Source organism: Neopelma chrysocephalum, unplaced genomic scaffold, assembly GCF_003984885.1.
Source record: "Neopelma chrysocephalum unplaced genomic scaffold, ASM398488v2 Primary Assembly neopelma1_60, whole genome shotgun sequence".
Taxonomy (NCBI): domain Eukaryota; kingdom Metazoa; phylum Chordata; class Aves; order Passeriformes; family Pipridae; genus Neopelma; species Neopelma chrysocephalum.
Window position 1 is genome coordinate 15,984,260 of NW_020897715.1, and position 12,261 is coordinate 15,996,520.

The 12,261-nt window shown below is 40.4% G+C and overlaps 1 protein-coding gene across 10 annotated transcripts in view; it reads right to left on the bottom strand.

The window, feature by feature from the left end:
• Positions 1–389: 389 nt before the first annotated feature.
• Positions 390–12,261, bottom strand: part of SPAG17 (sperm associated antigen 17) — a 99,193-nt gene continuing 87,321 nt past the window's right edge. For 9 of the 10 annotated variants that reach the window (XM_027681297.1, XM_027681302.1, XM_027681301.1 and 6 more), the window contains 11 exons: positions 12,087–12,174; positions 11,570–11,623; positions 9,837–9,939; positions 9,130–9,226; positions 8,168–8,266; positions 7,879–8,030; positions 7,290–7,459; positions 6,345–6,405; positions 4,873–5,017; positions 3,554–3,691; positions 390–544 (listed from right to left, as the gene is read on the bottom strand). In XM_027681297.1, coding sequence (XP_027537098.1) covers positions 3,555–3,691; positions 4,873–5,017; positions 6,345–6,405; positions 7,290–7,459; positions 7,879–8,030; positions 8,168–8,266; positions 9,130–9,226; positions 9,837–9,939; positions 11,570–11,623; positions 12,087–12,174 — 1,106 coding nt within the window. In that variant the 3' untranslated portion in view covers positions 390–544; position 3,554. The remainder of the gene's footprint in view (positions 545–3,553; positions 3,692–4,872; positions 5,018–6,344; positions 6,406–7,289; positions 7,460–7,878; positions 8,031–8,167; positions 8,267–9,129; positions 9,227–9,836; positions 9,940–11,569; positions 11,624–12,086; positions 12,175–12,261) is intronic. The other variant, XM_027681296.1, reaches the window with a different exon arrangement.

The window sequence follows — 12,261 nt, forward strand, 5'->3', positions numbered from 1 at the left end:
TCCTCATGTGTGACAGTGAACAAGAGGATATAAGCAGAATCCCTCTCTGTCAAGTGTAACTTTGTGTACTCATAACACTCATCTGGTGTCTGCAGCTAATTAAAGGTAGGTGAACACACAGAAAGTTAAGCTTATGATTGTGAAAGCAAACAGAGACTTAGAAGACAAGAGCAACTCTTAGAGAATTCAGAGTTGACTTCAGTGAAACCTGCCACATGCTGAATACTTGAAAAAAATTTCAGGTGCCTCAGCACCTGAAACCTAACCCCTTTTTAAAAACAAACCTGTTGGGAACCATTCAGTACTGTAGTAGGGTTGAAATACCGTAATCTTTCCACTGTTCGCATTTCAGACACCCATGTCAGAAGTTAATGCAACTTTGGGACCACTTTTCCCATTAATAGGGAACAGGAAAAATATTTATTCACAGTTAATCTGATTAAATAAATGAAAAAGCCTACACTGGGATGTTTCTCTACCGTTGGACTAAAATTCAGGTATCTCAGTGTCGTTGTTCCTCATGTTATTCTTCTAGGGCTCTAACCTGTAGTGAAAGAGGAGAGAAAATTAACATGGAAGAAAAAATCCAAACCAGTAAACCAGTTGTTGAAGGAAACCAAATAATTATGTCCAGATTGTTTGCGAGTGTTGTGGGAGCACTGTGATTGCTACACACTGGCTTCAGTGTTTTTGTCCTCTTGCTGTTGGAAGGGAACATCATGAGAAAGGGTTCTTACATGGGCTTCAACTAGATCAAATAAAATAATGGCCAGTCTTCGCGAACGAAGATTTTGGGAAAGGTCTTTTACCTTTCCAGCCTGCGTAATGGATTTTTTTAGGTGAGACACAGCATGCGCTGAACTGAGCCCACCCTTTAATCCTAAGGTTCATCTGCCGGGGCCAAGCGAGCTTGGACAATGGCAGTGAGGTCCTCAGGACGTAGGTTTGTTTAGAGTGACCTTCTCATAGATGGATGGCCTCACAGGGCTAACGGGCTCCATCTGCCCGGGGGACTGGGATTCGAACCTGGGTCGCAGCGGTGAGAGTCCCGCATGCTAACCACTAGGCCACCAGGGGTCCCAACTAGATCAAGAGTTTGCTTTTATTGCACAAATTGAATGGCACAAAAATAATTACACATTCAGGATGGGTAGTCTACTTAGGAATACCAAAGATTTTCATGGGCAGCTTCCTGTGCAGTATTTAATTCTGAGTACATTAAGAGAATCTTTATGAAATGTTTTAAATACAAATGTGAAATAACTAAGAAAATATAAATTAGATAAAACTAAGTTTGGTCAGGTGATGCTTGATCAGTGATTTTTGCTTGCTGGTCTCTACTAGGAGGGGTGGCAAATTTGTGATCTAGTATTGTGAAGTCTAGTATTGCAGGGATGTTTCCATGTCTCGATGAGAATCACTGACTCTGGTGATAACCACCTGGAAAGGTGGTTACAGTGGTCACAGTGCCTCTGCAATGACTTAACTGTTTCTATTCTGGATGGCTGAATGAGACTATTTAACCAACTACAGGACTTAAGCTAGGAGTGTCAGCGTTTCATTTTGGTGAGACTAAACCAACCAGTCCAGAGTTCCTTGACGTATTTGAGATGGATATGGCTTTGAGTCCAGGAGATTTCAGGGGGAGTAATGTTCAAAGAGGCACTAGGTACAGTTTTTCGGTAGTATGGGGTAGCTGTAGCTAGCTTCAGCAGCAATTATCAATCAATTCACAAAAGGACACTGTCAGGACAGAAGGGAGATTTGGCTATGGCCATGGCAGCTGTGATTAGCTGGAGTAGCCATGCAGGAGGAGAATACCATGTAGTTAATTCCTCTCCACTTGGTGCTTTTAATGGGAGATCACGCTGATCAGAATTTCTCTTGGGACAGAGTGTGTCTCACTAAAATGTGAACTGACTGGGTGACTATTTCTCTTCCATTTCAACACAAAGTGAGAGAAGTTTGTCTAAACTGCCTTCATGAAGAGCTCCAGGTTATAAACCCCTAAGGTGGAAGGCATTAAACTGGATGTTTTTATAGACTATAATTGCATATTACTCTGGGGGTAAAATTCCACACTGGAAAAGGTAAGAAGATATTTAAACAGGAAAAAAAGCTATATTTGATGTATGCTGGGCAGTCCTAGAGCAGATGCAGCAGTCAGAGGTACATGTCTGCGAAGTTTTTCAGAGCTGACTGATGTGGTCGCTTTCCTTTTTCTCCAGAGGAGAGGAAATGAGATACAGCTGGGATTTCTTTACTGACTTGTTAGATAACATGGCAGGCTTACAGATGTTAAAGTTGAAAGAAAAAGATGATGTCAATGTTACACATATGAAGCAAATGGGGACTGTTGAGCTGAGAAAAAACATCCATAGGGTTCCTGTTTATGAACTGTCACCATCAATTGTATTGTAGAGCATCTGAGTTCATATGGATGAGATGAAACACCAGCCTAATGTTAAACATGTTGACTGGTGGTTTCATGAGAAATTCCCAATAAGGCTTTCTTGTTGTCAGGGAAGACTTACCCATTCTAAGACACTATTAGAAAGTGTCAAAAGGAGGACTACAAAGATGGTGAAGGGCCTTGAGGGGAAGCTGTATGAGGAGCGGCTGAGGACACTTTGTTCACCCTGGAGAAGAGGACACTGAGGGGAGACCTCATTGCAGTCTTCAACATCCTTGTGAGGGGAAGAAAATGGGCAGGTACTGATCTCTTCTTTGCGGTGACCAGTGACAGGACCTGAGGGAATGGCCTGAAGTAGTGTCTGGGGAGGTTTAAGTTGGATATCAGGAAAAGGTTCTTCACCAAGAGAGTGGTCAGGCACTGGAATAGGCTCCCCAGGAAAGTGGTCACAGCACCAAGCCTGACAGAGTTCAAGAAGGGTTTGGACAATGCTTTCAGGCACATGGTGTGATTCTTGGGCTGTCCTGTGCAGGGCCAGGAGCTAGACTCAGTGATCCTTGTGGGTCCCTTCCAACTCAGAATATTCTGTGATTCTCTGTATAGACTGATTGTCTGAGGCTACAGAAATGTGGTGTATGAAACAGTGTGTGCAGAGGGTTGTGTGTATTTGAATTTGTCACATTAAGGTTGCCCTATCTGTAAGGCTCCTGTCCCTTATGAGACTTGCTGTCAGTGTCAAAGGGTCATCAGTACGACTAGGTTTTAGAAAGTGAAGTGTTAAAGAGAGGCTGATTTATTAGGGCTTAACTGTAATAAATCTAGCTGCCAGGAGGCTCAAGGACTTGTTTAATGTGGAGACAGTAAGTGAAGGATTTGGGAGAGGACTGAGGAGGCTCTGCCATGAGTGCCTCCATGGAGCTGAGCAGTTGTAGTAATTTGCAGATCTCTTGTAATGAATCCTTTGGTTAATATCATCACAGTGGTTCCCTTCTCTTGTCTCAGGTGACCATGTCAGTGTGATGGGTGCATGACAGCTTTGCTGTGAGTTCCATGAGGTTTGTTCATGCTGATGATGAAGCCAAGAGGAGGTAAACAACTGTACTTTAATTTGCAGCTGGTATCACTGCATCCAGTACTTACATTAACTAGAAGGCTTTCGGGGTAGTGTAATCCGTAGCCGTGGCTTGGGGCTTGTAGGAACTGCCCGGACTGTTGCTGCCATCCCTCCTTGAGGGTATCCTTCTGGGCGGCACTCATAAATGTCATTGGTTAACACAGGTGGAATATCATGTTAAAGATCTAACCCTTTTGGTACTTTTATTTAAAATAACGTGTGGGGGTTGGAATGAATTCTGGAAATAAGATCGTGAAATGTCTTGAATCTGGACTACTGTCCTCAGCTCAAAGAATAAAGGACCAGGTAAAATACTGGAGCCTGGTCTGCAACTGTGTGTCTGAGGACTGGGTGAGTGGGAACAGAACATCAGCTGGTTTTGCTGCTATGCCACCAGTCCTGTCTCAGCTCTGCAATTACAGGCATGAAAGGTTTCTTTGGCCCACTACAAAGTAAATTTGGGAAGTTTCAATGTTGCCTCCGAGCATATAAAGCCTTAATGGAGTTGCTGTTAGCTAGTACTCTGATCGGACTCAGAAGACCCTGAAGTTCTCTTTTCTTTGATAAGGGTGGCCCTTATTGTGAATGAAGGTTCTGACATGTTTGGATGTAGCTTGCCATGCTATTTCTTTTATAGGTTTCCAGAACGCTTCTCCCAGGCTTTTGTGTGCATATTTGATTAAAAGTCAAACAGAACTTCACCCTTCTGAACTTGCCCTTAAAAATGAGCCTATAATTTTATCTAAAAAAATAATTGTAGCTTCTGGAGCACAAGGGAAGGAGAAATAACAGTTCTTGACTTTGCTATTTTCTTTTACTGTACCCCTGTCCTCAGTTAAAGAACTGAAAAGTCCACTGAACCCACACTGGGCTCATTTCTGACAGCATTCATGCACTTCTGTGCTTGCATCTTTGCTGCCGTAGGGATTGTCTCATTTGTCTGTTTAGTATTATGATGATACATAATTTTCTTTCTCATGAGGTTGTACCATCAGATGCTACCATAGACTCAAAAACATAATATTTTCATGAGGGGTGGTTGGAAAGAGTTCCTGTTATTTTCATTTATTCTTTTAAAAGCCTCATCTTTCTGAGTTGCCATTCTTCCTTTCCCCACTTTTCAAAGCTTTGTTATTCTAATGTAAATTGCTTTTGGCATCAGGATCTTAAACTGTTCATTTGTTGTGCTTTTGAAAACATCCATTTGTGTGTTTCTGAAAACTACAGTAAAGCTTGCTACCTCAGCAGGCTGCACTGGAAACAATGCTTGAGGCTCCTGACAGGAAGATGGTCTCTGGGGTTGATGCTACCAGATGTGTGTGGGAAATAAGAAAACAAAGGATATTTGCTTTCACAGGCAGGAGAAGAGTGTCTGTTTCTGTTAATATTTCAATATCATGGGAAACTTCTTGAAGGCCACCAGTATCTTTCCCTTCAATTACCATGGCAAAAATCTCTATCTCCAGTTCAACTTCCAAGCCTGCCGCCACCTAGGAGAGACAGAGGATTACTCACAGATAAGGTGCAAGTTTCATTCATGTACCCTCTAGCAGTCCTTGGAGCCGGTGGTTCTTCAGTATTGTCTGATGAAACCAGACTCACTGCCCAGCACATTACTGCGCTTGCCAGTTACCCAGTATCTGTTTCACTAGAAAGGTCTGTACAAAACGTTGTTTAAAAGAAAACTATCAGGTGATCATATTTTCCCCCCTTGTATTTCCTTTTAGGTTCCAGAGGAAAAAAGGAGAATCGGGCCAGCTGGGAGAGAATCAAAAAGAGAGGTGGTTGATGCCCCAAGCCTGTCAGTGTTCAAGAGGCATTTGGACAGTGTCCTTAATACCATGCTTTAACTTTTGGTCAGCCCTGCAGTGGTCAGCCATTGGACTAGATGGTCATTGCAGGTCCCTTCCAAATGAAATAAATACTCTAATCTGTTCTAAAAAGAACATAGAGGTAGGGAGATATAAAACAGATGGATGTGTGGAGAAAAGAAGATAATGGGAATTATTCCAGCCATCTAGCTGGATTTCTGTAAAGCTCTTGACACAGTCCCCCACAACATCCTTCTCCCTAAATTATTCTGCTTTTAAGTACTGAGTTGTGGCTAGGGCTCTGGACTAGGAGGTTTGACTTGCGTTCTGGCACTACCTCCCTGCACAAGTCATTGCTTCTTGATTCCACACACTGGCAAAGATTTTGCCTGGTATTACCTGGATGCTGCGGGGATACTGGCCAGTACTATTTATTCAGGTACAATGTGCAGGTGAAGAGAGAGACTGAACAAAAGTAGAAAGCATGAAAGCTTCCTACTTATCGAGATAACAATGTGCTATGGTGCTTTGCTAGATAAAAGCCTTAAGGTGGAGAATAGTTGGAAGCAGGAGAAGAAAGGATTGAGGCAATAGTTTACTAGATTCAACTCTTGAAGGTATCAGGACAGGAAATAAACTCTAGGCATAAGACAGAGCAGATATAACAAATAATACCCTAAATGGAGGGGAAAACTCAGAGGCAGTGTTAAAGTTTGCTTTGAAAAAGCTCTCTTTAACCTCGCTGCTTGACCTGCTGCTTTACACTGAACTTCATGTTTATCCCTCTGCATTCTGGCACAGGCTCTGAGATTGTGGGGGATGGTGCAGGGGTGTTTGGTTGAAGGTGGCAGAGGGACAGTGGAAGACAGAATCACTTCAAATAACTTTAAACAAATGGTGTACCCTGCCAGTTCTATTCCCAGACAGCTTGTGTGACAGGATCCCTAGATAGCCTGAGGGCCAGCTGAGTCTAGAAAAAAACCAAAAGATCTCTTGTGTAACCTACAGGTGCTGGTGTGTACATCACTCTCAGTCCTGTGCATGGAGGTGGCTGCTTCACCCGAAACCTGTCAGAAAGAGAAGAGAATTAGTTTGACAGAAATTGTTTCAGGCAGGCAGAAGTCACATCTAGGAAGCATGCTGTCTGCTCTTCCTCTGCTTTTGTAAACGACAGCAGAATTTGTTAGCTTATCCTTTCCATAACAATGTACAACTTGGACTACAGCAGTATTCCTGGGCTTCTTGCCAAGGCTCTGGTTTCTAACAAAAAAACCCCAAAGGAGCAGATTATTGGGCTAAAATAAGCCTTCAAAAAGCTTGTTAACACTGCCTGGTCCTTACAACAGAATGTGAAACATCAGCATTTTAAGCTTACACATGCAAAGGAAGCTGAAGTACAAACAGGCAGACACCTGTGCATTGCACACCCAGGAGTCCTTAATGATCTTTATTTAATGTCCTTTGATATGATCCTATTGCACAAGGCATGATACTGGTATGAATTTTGTGTAAATAATCTTTAATTTAATAGTACCAACTAAAACAGAAGTTTTACTTCCTCATTTCTTACTGATTGTTACACATCTGAGATTCAGTCCTTTTGTGCATGCAACTTCCACTGTTAAAATTGCTAAAGATCATTGGAGCAGATATGACCTTCACTTTTGCATCACTCTAGAATTTATCCCGTGGATTTCATTTCCACTTGAAGAACAGTTACCAGCATGCACTTGCACCAGAAGCCGTTAAAGGAAAGGCAGTAGAGAGGCGCTAGAAGAGGCATTCCTAGTATATGGCTCCATCTTATGGAAAGCTCTGGCAGACTTATAAACTGGCTGGCAGAATTCCTGCTCTTTCTCTAGAGTGGTGGCTGTTATGAGAAACTGTACTTGATTTTTGTCAGGATCTGTTTGGAGAGATAAAAACCAGGGTACTAAAAATTCAAACTAACCTTGAGAAGTTCACACCAACGTTCTTCATGATTACAGTGGTTGCATAGGTGCAGCCTTCCTTTAACACTCCAAATGTCACTCTGGGTGGAATGAGATGGAAGCCATTAAGATCCTGTCTTGTTGTTGCAAGAGAAGATGTTTTGATCTTTCCTGCCACAGGATCTTCTATCTTTGCAAACAAAATATTAGAGAAAGAGAAAGTTGGTGGCTGTCAAGTGAAGTTTAGAGTTACTTAACCTATGTTTGACTTCTGTTCACTCATCCTCAAGAATTACAAAAAGACATCCTAATCTGAGTAAAAACTGATGAGGCACTTTGAATATTGTCTGCAAATTTATACTGATTTTGAGTTTTCAGACGTATTAAGCCATTGACCTTTCATGTGGGTGCCTGGTGCAGAACGAGTTTGTCCCAGCAGTTGAGAAGAAAGGTACTTTTAAAATTGACAGTAAACATACATGAATTGCAACTGCTACATTTCAGTAAACAGATTCAAAGTACCTTCCAGTATTCACTCCAGAGCAAAGATTTTATGCAAAAGAGATGACTGAGAGGATATTAATATTGACAAGAAAGAAGTTATTTTACCTTTTTATTTGGTATGGAGTTTGGTTTTGTCCCCTGAAGGGATGACGGTAATATTACTTTCTCTTTTCTTGTCTGTCCTGCAGCATTCACTATCAGACTTTGAACTTTATGTTGAAAGGGTGCCTCTTCTGATCTTGCAGCCTTGTTTAGGTCTGGAAATAAAAGATGTCAAAAGCACAAAAAACTAAGCATAATAGGTGGATTAAATTTGTATTGCAAATATTTTGTCAAAAGTTGTTATAAAATGATATTAACCTGCTCCAAATTACATTCTGGAAGGCAGGTTTACCTGTTGTGCTGCTGGAACCTTCATTTTGTTTGGAAGGAGCTTGCAGCAGAAGGCCAGGCAAAAGTGATGAATCACTTATAGTAGCAAGAAGTTCAGCTGCTAAAGGGAAAATAACAGAATATTGAGACAAGTGTTTTTCATGATCATCATCAGTTTCATAAACTTGTGGAAAAAAAATCATAACATCTTTGCCACTTCAATTTAGACAACCTTGGAAGGCTGTCTACATAACCATGAGGGGCTGGGAAAATTCTGCATGTGTCATTTTGCTCCACTGGGCCACAGGGATCAAAAATGCCTATTGTGTGATTAGGGATTTCGTGTTCTCTGGCTAACTGAGCAACAAGCCATAAAGGGCTAAAGGATAAGGTCTTATAATGATTGCAAAATGAGGAAATATGGGAATTAGTGGCAGTCTGATAAAGCCCAATGGATGACTGTTTTCCTGACATGAATCTTTGCTGTGTATGACTTTTAATCTCAGTACATGATTTCAGTAACTTGTCAGGGCAGCTTTTCATGCAGAACCAAAGTATTCCTCTCAATTCTGTCAAGCTCAAACATAACACAATGATTCACTCTTTCACTGCTTCCCGTCATCTAGTCACTGCTTTCCTCCTATATCCTCCAAACTATCCTTAGCCTGCATGTTTCCCATTCCATATTGCTTTTGCACCAGTTCCCTATTACCACTGAGTTTCAGAATTCCATCTCCCATTTTTTCCTACAGCCATACTAGTCTTTTTCTAAACTTGGCCTCCTTGGTTCTTGCTCATCTACCCTTAACTATTGTTTATTCCATTTATGTTTTTCTTGAGCATTTTGCATCCATCCACCCCTCATTTATAGCACAATTATTCAGCTTTGCATCCAAAGTTGATAGTGCTTCCACATTCAATGATGTCTGCAAAGGCTTCTTCCTCCTGAAGAAGATACTAAAATGTTGCCAGACCATAGATTACCTCTACTGGGTTTTTTAATTGTGTCTGGAGGGAAAGTCACACTTTCTTTTTTTTGAACTGGAGGAAGTTCCATACACAGTGCTTCCACATCAGGAAACTAGAGAAAAGTAAGAGAGAGGGCTTATGCTTCCCAAATAAACATTTACAAAAAGCAAATAGCAGACACCCTCCTCCCCCTGCAAAAAAAGAAAGGAAAAAATAAAAATAAAGAGTATAAAGGAAACAAATAAGTAGAACCAAAGTGGTAACTATAAAAAAGATACACAGTTACCTCAGATTCCAACGTACATTTTTGCGTATGTTTTATGCACTTACAGCATTTATCAGGCGAAATTACAACAGGAAAACTCCTAAGGTCACCTTTAACTTAGGAATGTTAGTTTTACTAATTACCTAATAATCTAATTAGCAGGGAGGGGTTTTGAGGGATAAGTGAAAAGACCTGAGGTTTAGCTTTGCTCTGAATCAGACTCTCTCCAGAGTTTACAGAAAGAATTTTACAGAGTTTTTACTCAGTAAACATATACCATCTTCAAGATATGTTTCTTTTTGACAAGGGCATATAATTCCCAGTATTAATTCTGCCACAACTGTCCTTTGCAATGGTTTCTTGAGCTAAACTGAGGCTGAGATATAATAAACCCACATCCATCTGTGGGAGTATGGCAGATACTAACACAAACTCTTCACATTTTCAGCTGCATTACCTTTTTTTCGAAAAATTCTTTGCTGAATTCTGACTCAAAATACGGAAGAAATCTTTTGTTTCTTATTGCCATTAAGGTCTCCTTTTCTTCATTAAGTTCTTTCCTATATATGATTTTTAAATTGTTGGTAAGGGAAAAAAAGAAAAAAGCATTATAACTGAGTTCACCCTGTTTATCAGTATTACACACTGAGAAATGGAATTGGTAAAGGCAAATGGCATTTTTTCCCCTTGGTTAATCACACATGGAGTGATATTCTTGTTACTGGCAATTTTCTCAGTGATGGATCAAGAATGGACTGGTCTGATCAAAATGCATGTGGATAGTGGATTGGCTGCTATGAAGAGCTCCTCTTCAGAACATGCTCCATTGCTCTAAATCTTGTGGAACATGTCTGGGACTGCCAGTAGTGTCTTTTCAAACTTCCAACAAATATTTAAATCTAAGAATTGGTATTTCAGATCCATTGCTGAAATTTTGAACACAAAATTAATCTAATTTCCTTATTTTATCACAGGAAAACTTGATGGCTCTGTGGATACAGAAAAAGCTGTTCAATTTTCTGAAGGTAAGATTCACCAAAGACCAGTTATGTTCCGCTTCATTTAGCCCAGTTTTACACTACTAGAGTTTCACTGACTTGCAGGGTCTAATATCAGCCATGAAATTATCACTCTTAATCATACTTAATCTGGTTTTAAAGCCAGAATTGCACATGATGTTCTTGTGTGCTGGCTACTCAGACATATGTATTAAAAGTAATTTTTTTAAGGGTATGCAAAATAGTGTGGAATGCTATATTAAAATATAACTCTGAAACTCTAAAAGGTTTTTTTATTTCATGCAAATCAGAAAGTAAATAAGAAGAAATATGGACGATAACAGTTCTCAATTGCTATTTAACCTTTTACAAAAATAAGAAAGAAAAAGCAAGTTTCTGATTATAATATTAATTCATAGAATCATAGAATCGTAGAATCAGCTGGGTTGGAAGGGACCTCTGAGGTCATCAAGTCCAACCTCTGATCCACTACCACTGTGGTTACTAGACCATGGCACTAAGTGCCACATCCAGTCTCATCTTAAAAACCTCCAGGGACAGAGAATCCACCACTTCTCTGGGCAGCCCATTCCAATGCCTGATTACCCTCTCTGTAAAGAATTTCTTCCTAATATCTAATCTAAACCTCCCCTGGCAGAGCTTAAGACCACGCCCTCTTGTCTTACTGATAGCTGCCTGGGAGAAGAGACCAACCCCCACCTGGCTACAACCTCCTTTAGGTAGTTGTAGAGAGTGATGAGGTCTCCCCTGAGCCTCCTCTTTTCCAGGCTAAACAACCCCAGTTCCCTCAGCCTCTCCTCATGGGACTTTTTTTACATTATTCTGGTTCATCAAAGAAATACTGAATTTCCTAAATAGCTGTCAATATAAATGAGAAGTACACAGCATATTCCACACTAGTGGCAGAACCAGTAAACAAAACACAGGGCTTCTGACTTCAGTCTTGTTTTGAATAGTGTAAGTTAACAGTAATACTGCTGGGTTTTGGGGAAAACAAAGTAAAAGAGAGAGGCTCAAACCATTTATTCAGTGTTTCTGTTGCAGAAAATACCCCATTATTTGCTAGCAAGTCCCTGGACTATTACCCAAGACACGGTGAAATCAAAAACATTCTTTACAAATGCAGATTAAGCTGGCTCATAAAATAAGTTCAACCTACTAATGCTATTACCTGTGCTGTTCCAGTCTGCTTTGCCACTTGGACATTGGTGTTACTCCTTCTGGGCTGAATGATCGAAAAAACCCCCAAAAACAGAGAGAGTAGTGGAAATGAGAAAACTAGCATTGTGTTCTATAAGCAAAAAAAAAAAATATTTACAAGATACCCCTGGAAAGAAAATGCTCTTTATGAGAATATGTTATGTTAACACCTCAAGTGACTCTTGGCTTGGACTTGTATGGTTTACACAAAATAGTTTGGTCATATCTGCATTTTATTAGATTATTTAATCAAACAAACATTCAAAAGCTATTCCCAAAAAACTTTAAAATATGTTTTAGATAAGGAAAGAGAGGCACAGAGGTACAAAATAATCATAGGACAAGCTATTAAAACACTGTGATATATATCTAGAGATCCAGGTCCCGGTCCTTAATGACAGTCAGTAAAGTACATTGCCTTGCCTGTGTGCTTGGTTCCATCCTGTATGTTATTTACACTTGCATCAGTTCTCTCTGTTCTGTCCTACCTTAACTTCTGCTGTTGGTCCTCTCTTTGTGTAGTGATTATCTTCTTTGTGTGATGAGAAGCCTGTTCATACAGCTCACTCACATGAGCTGCAAGGTAAAGAGTATTACTGAATGTGCATGCTCTGCTAAGCAGTGCTAAGTGTTATGAATAAAAAACATTGAAGGATATATTTT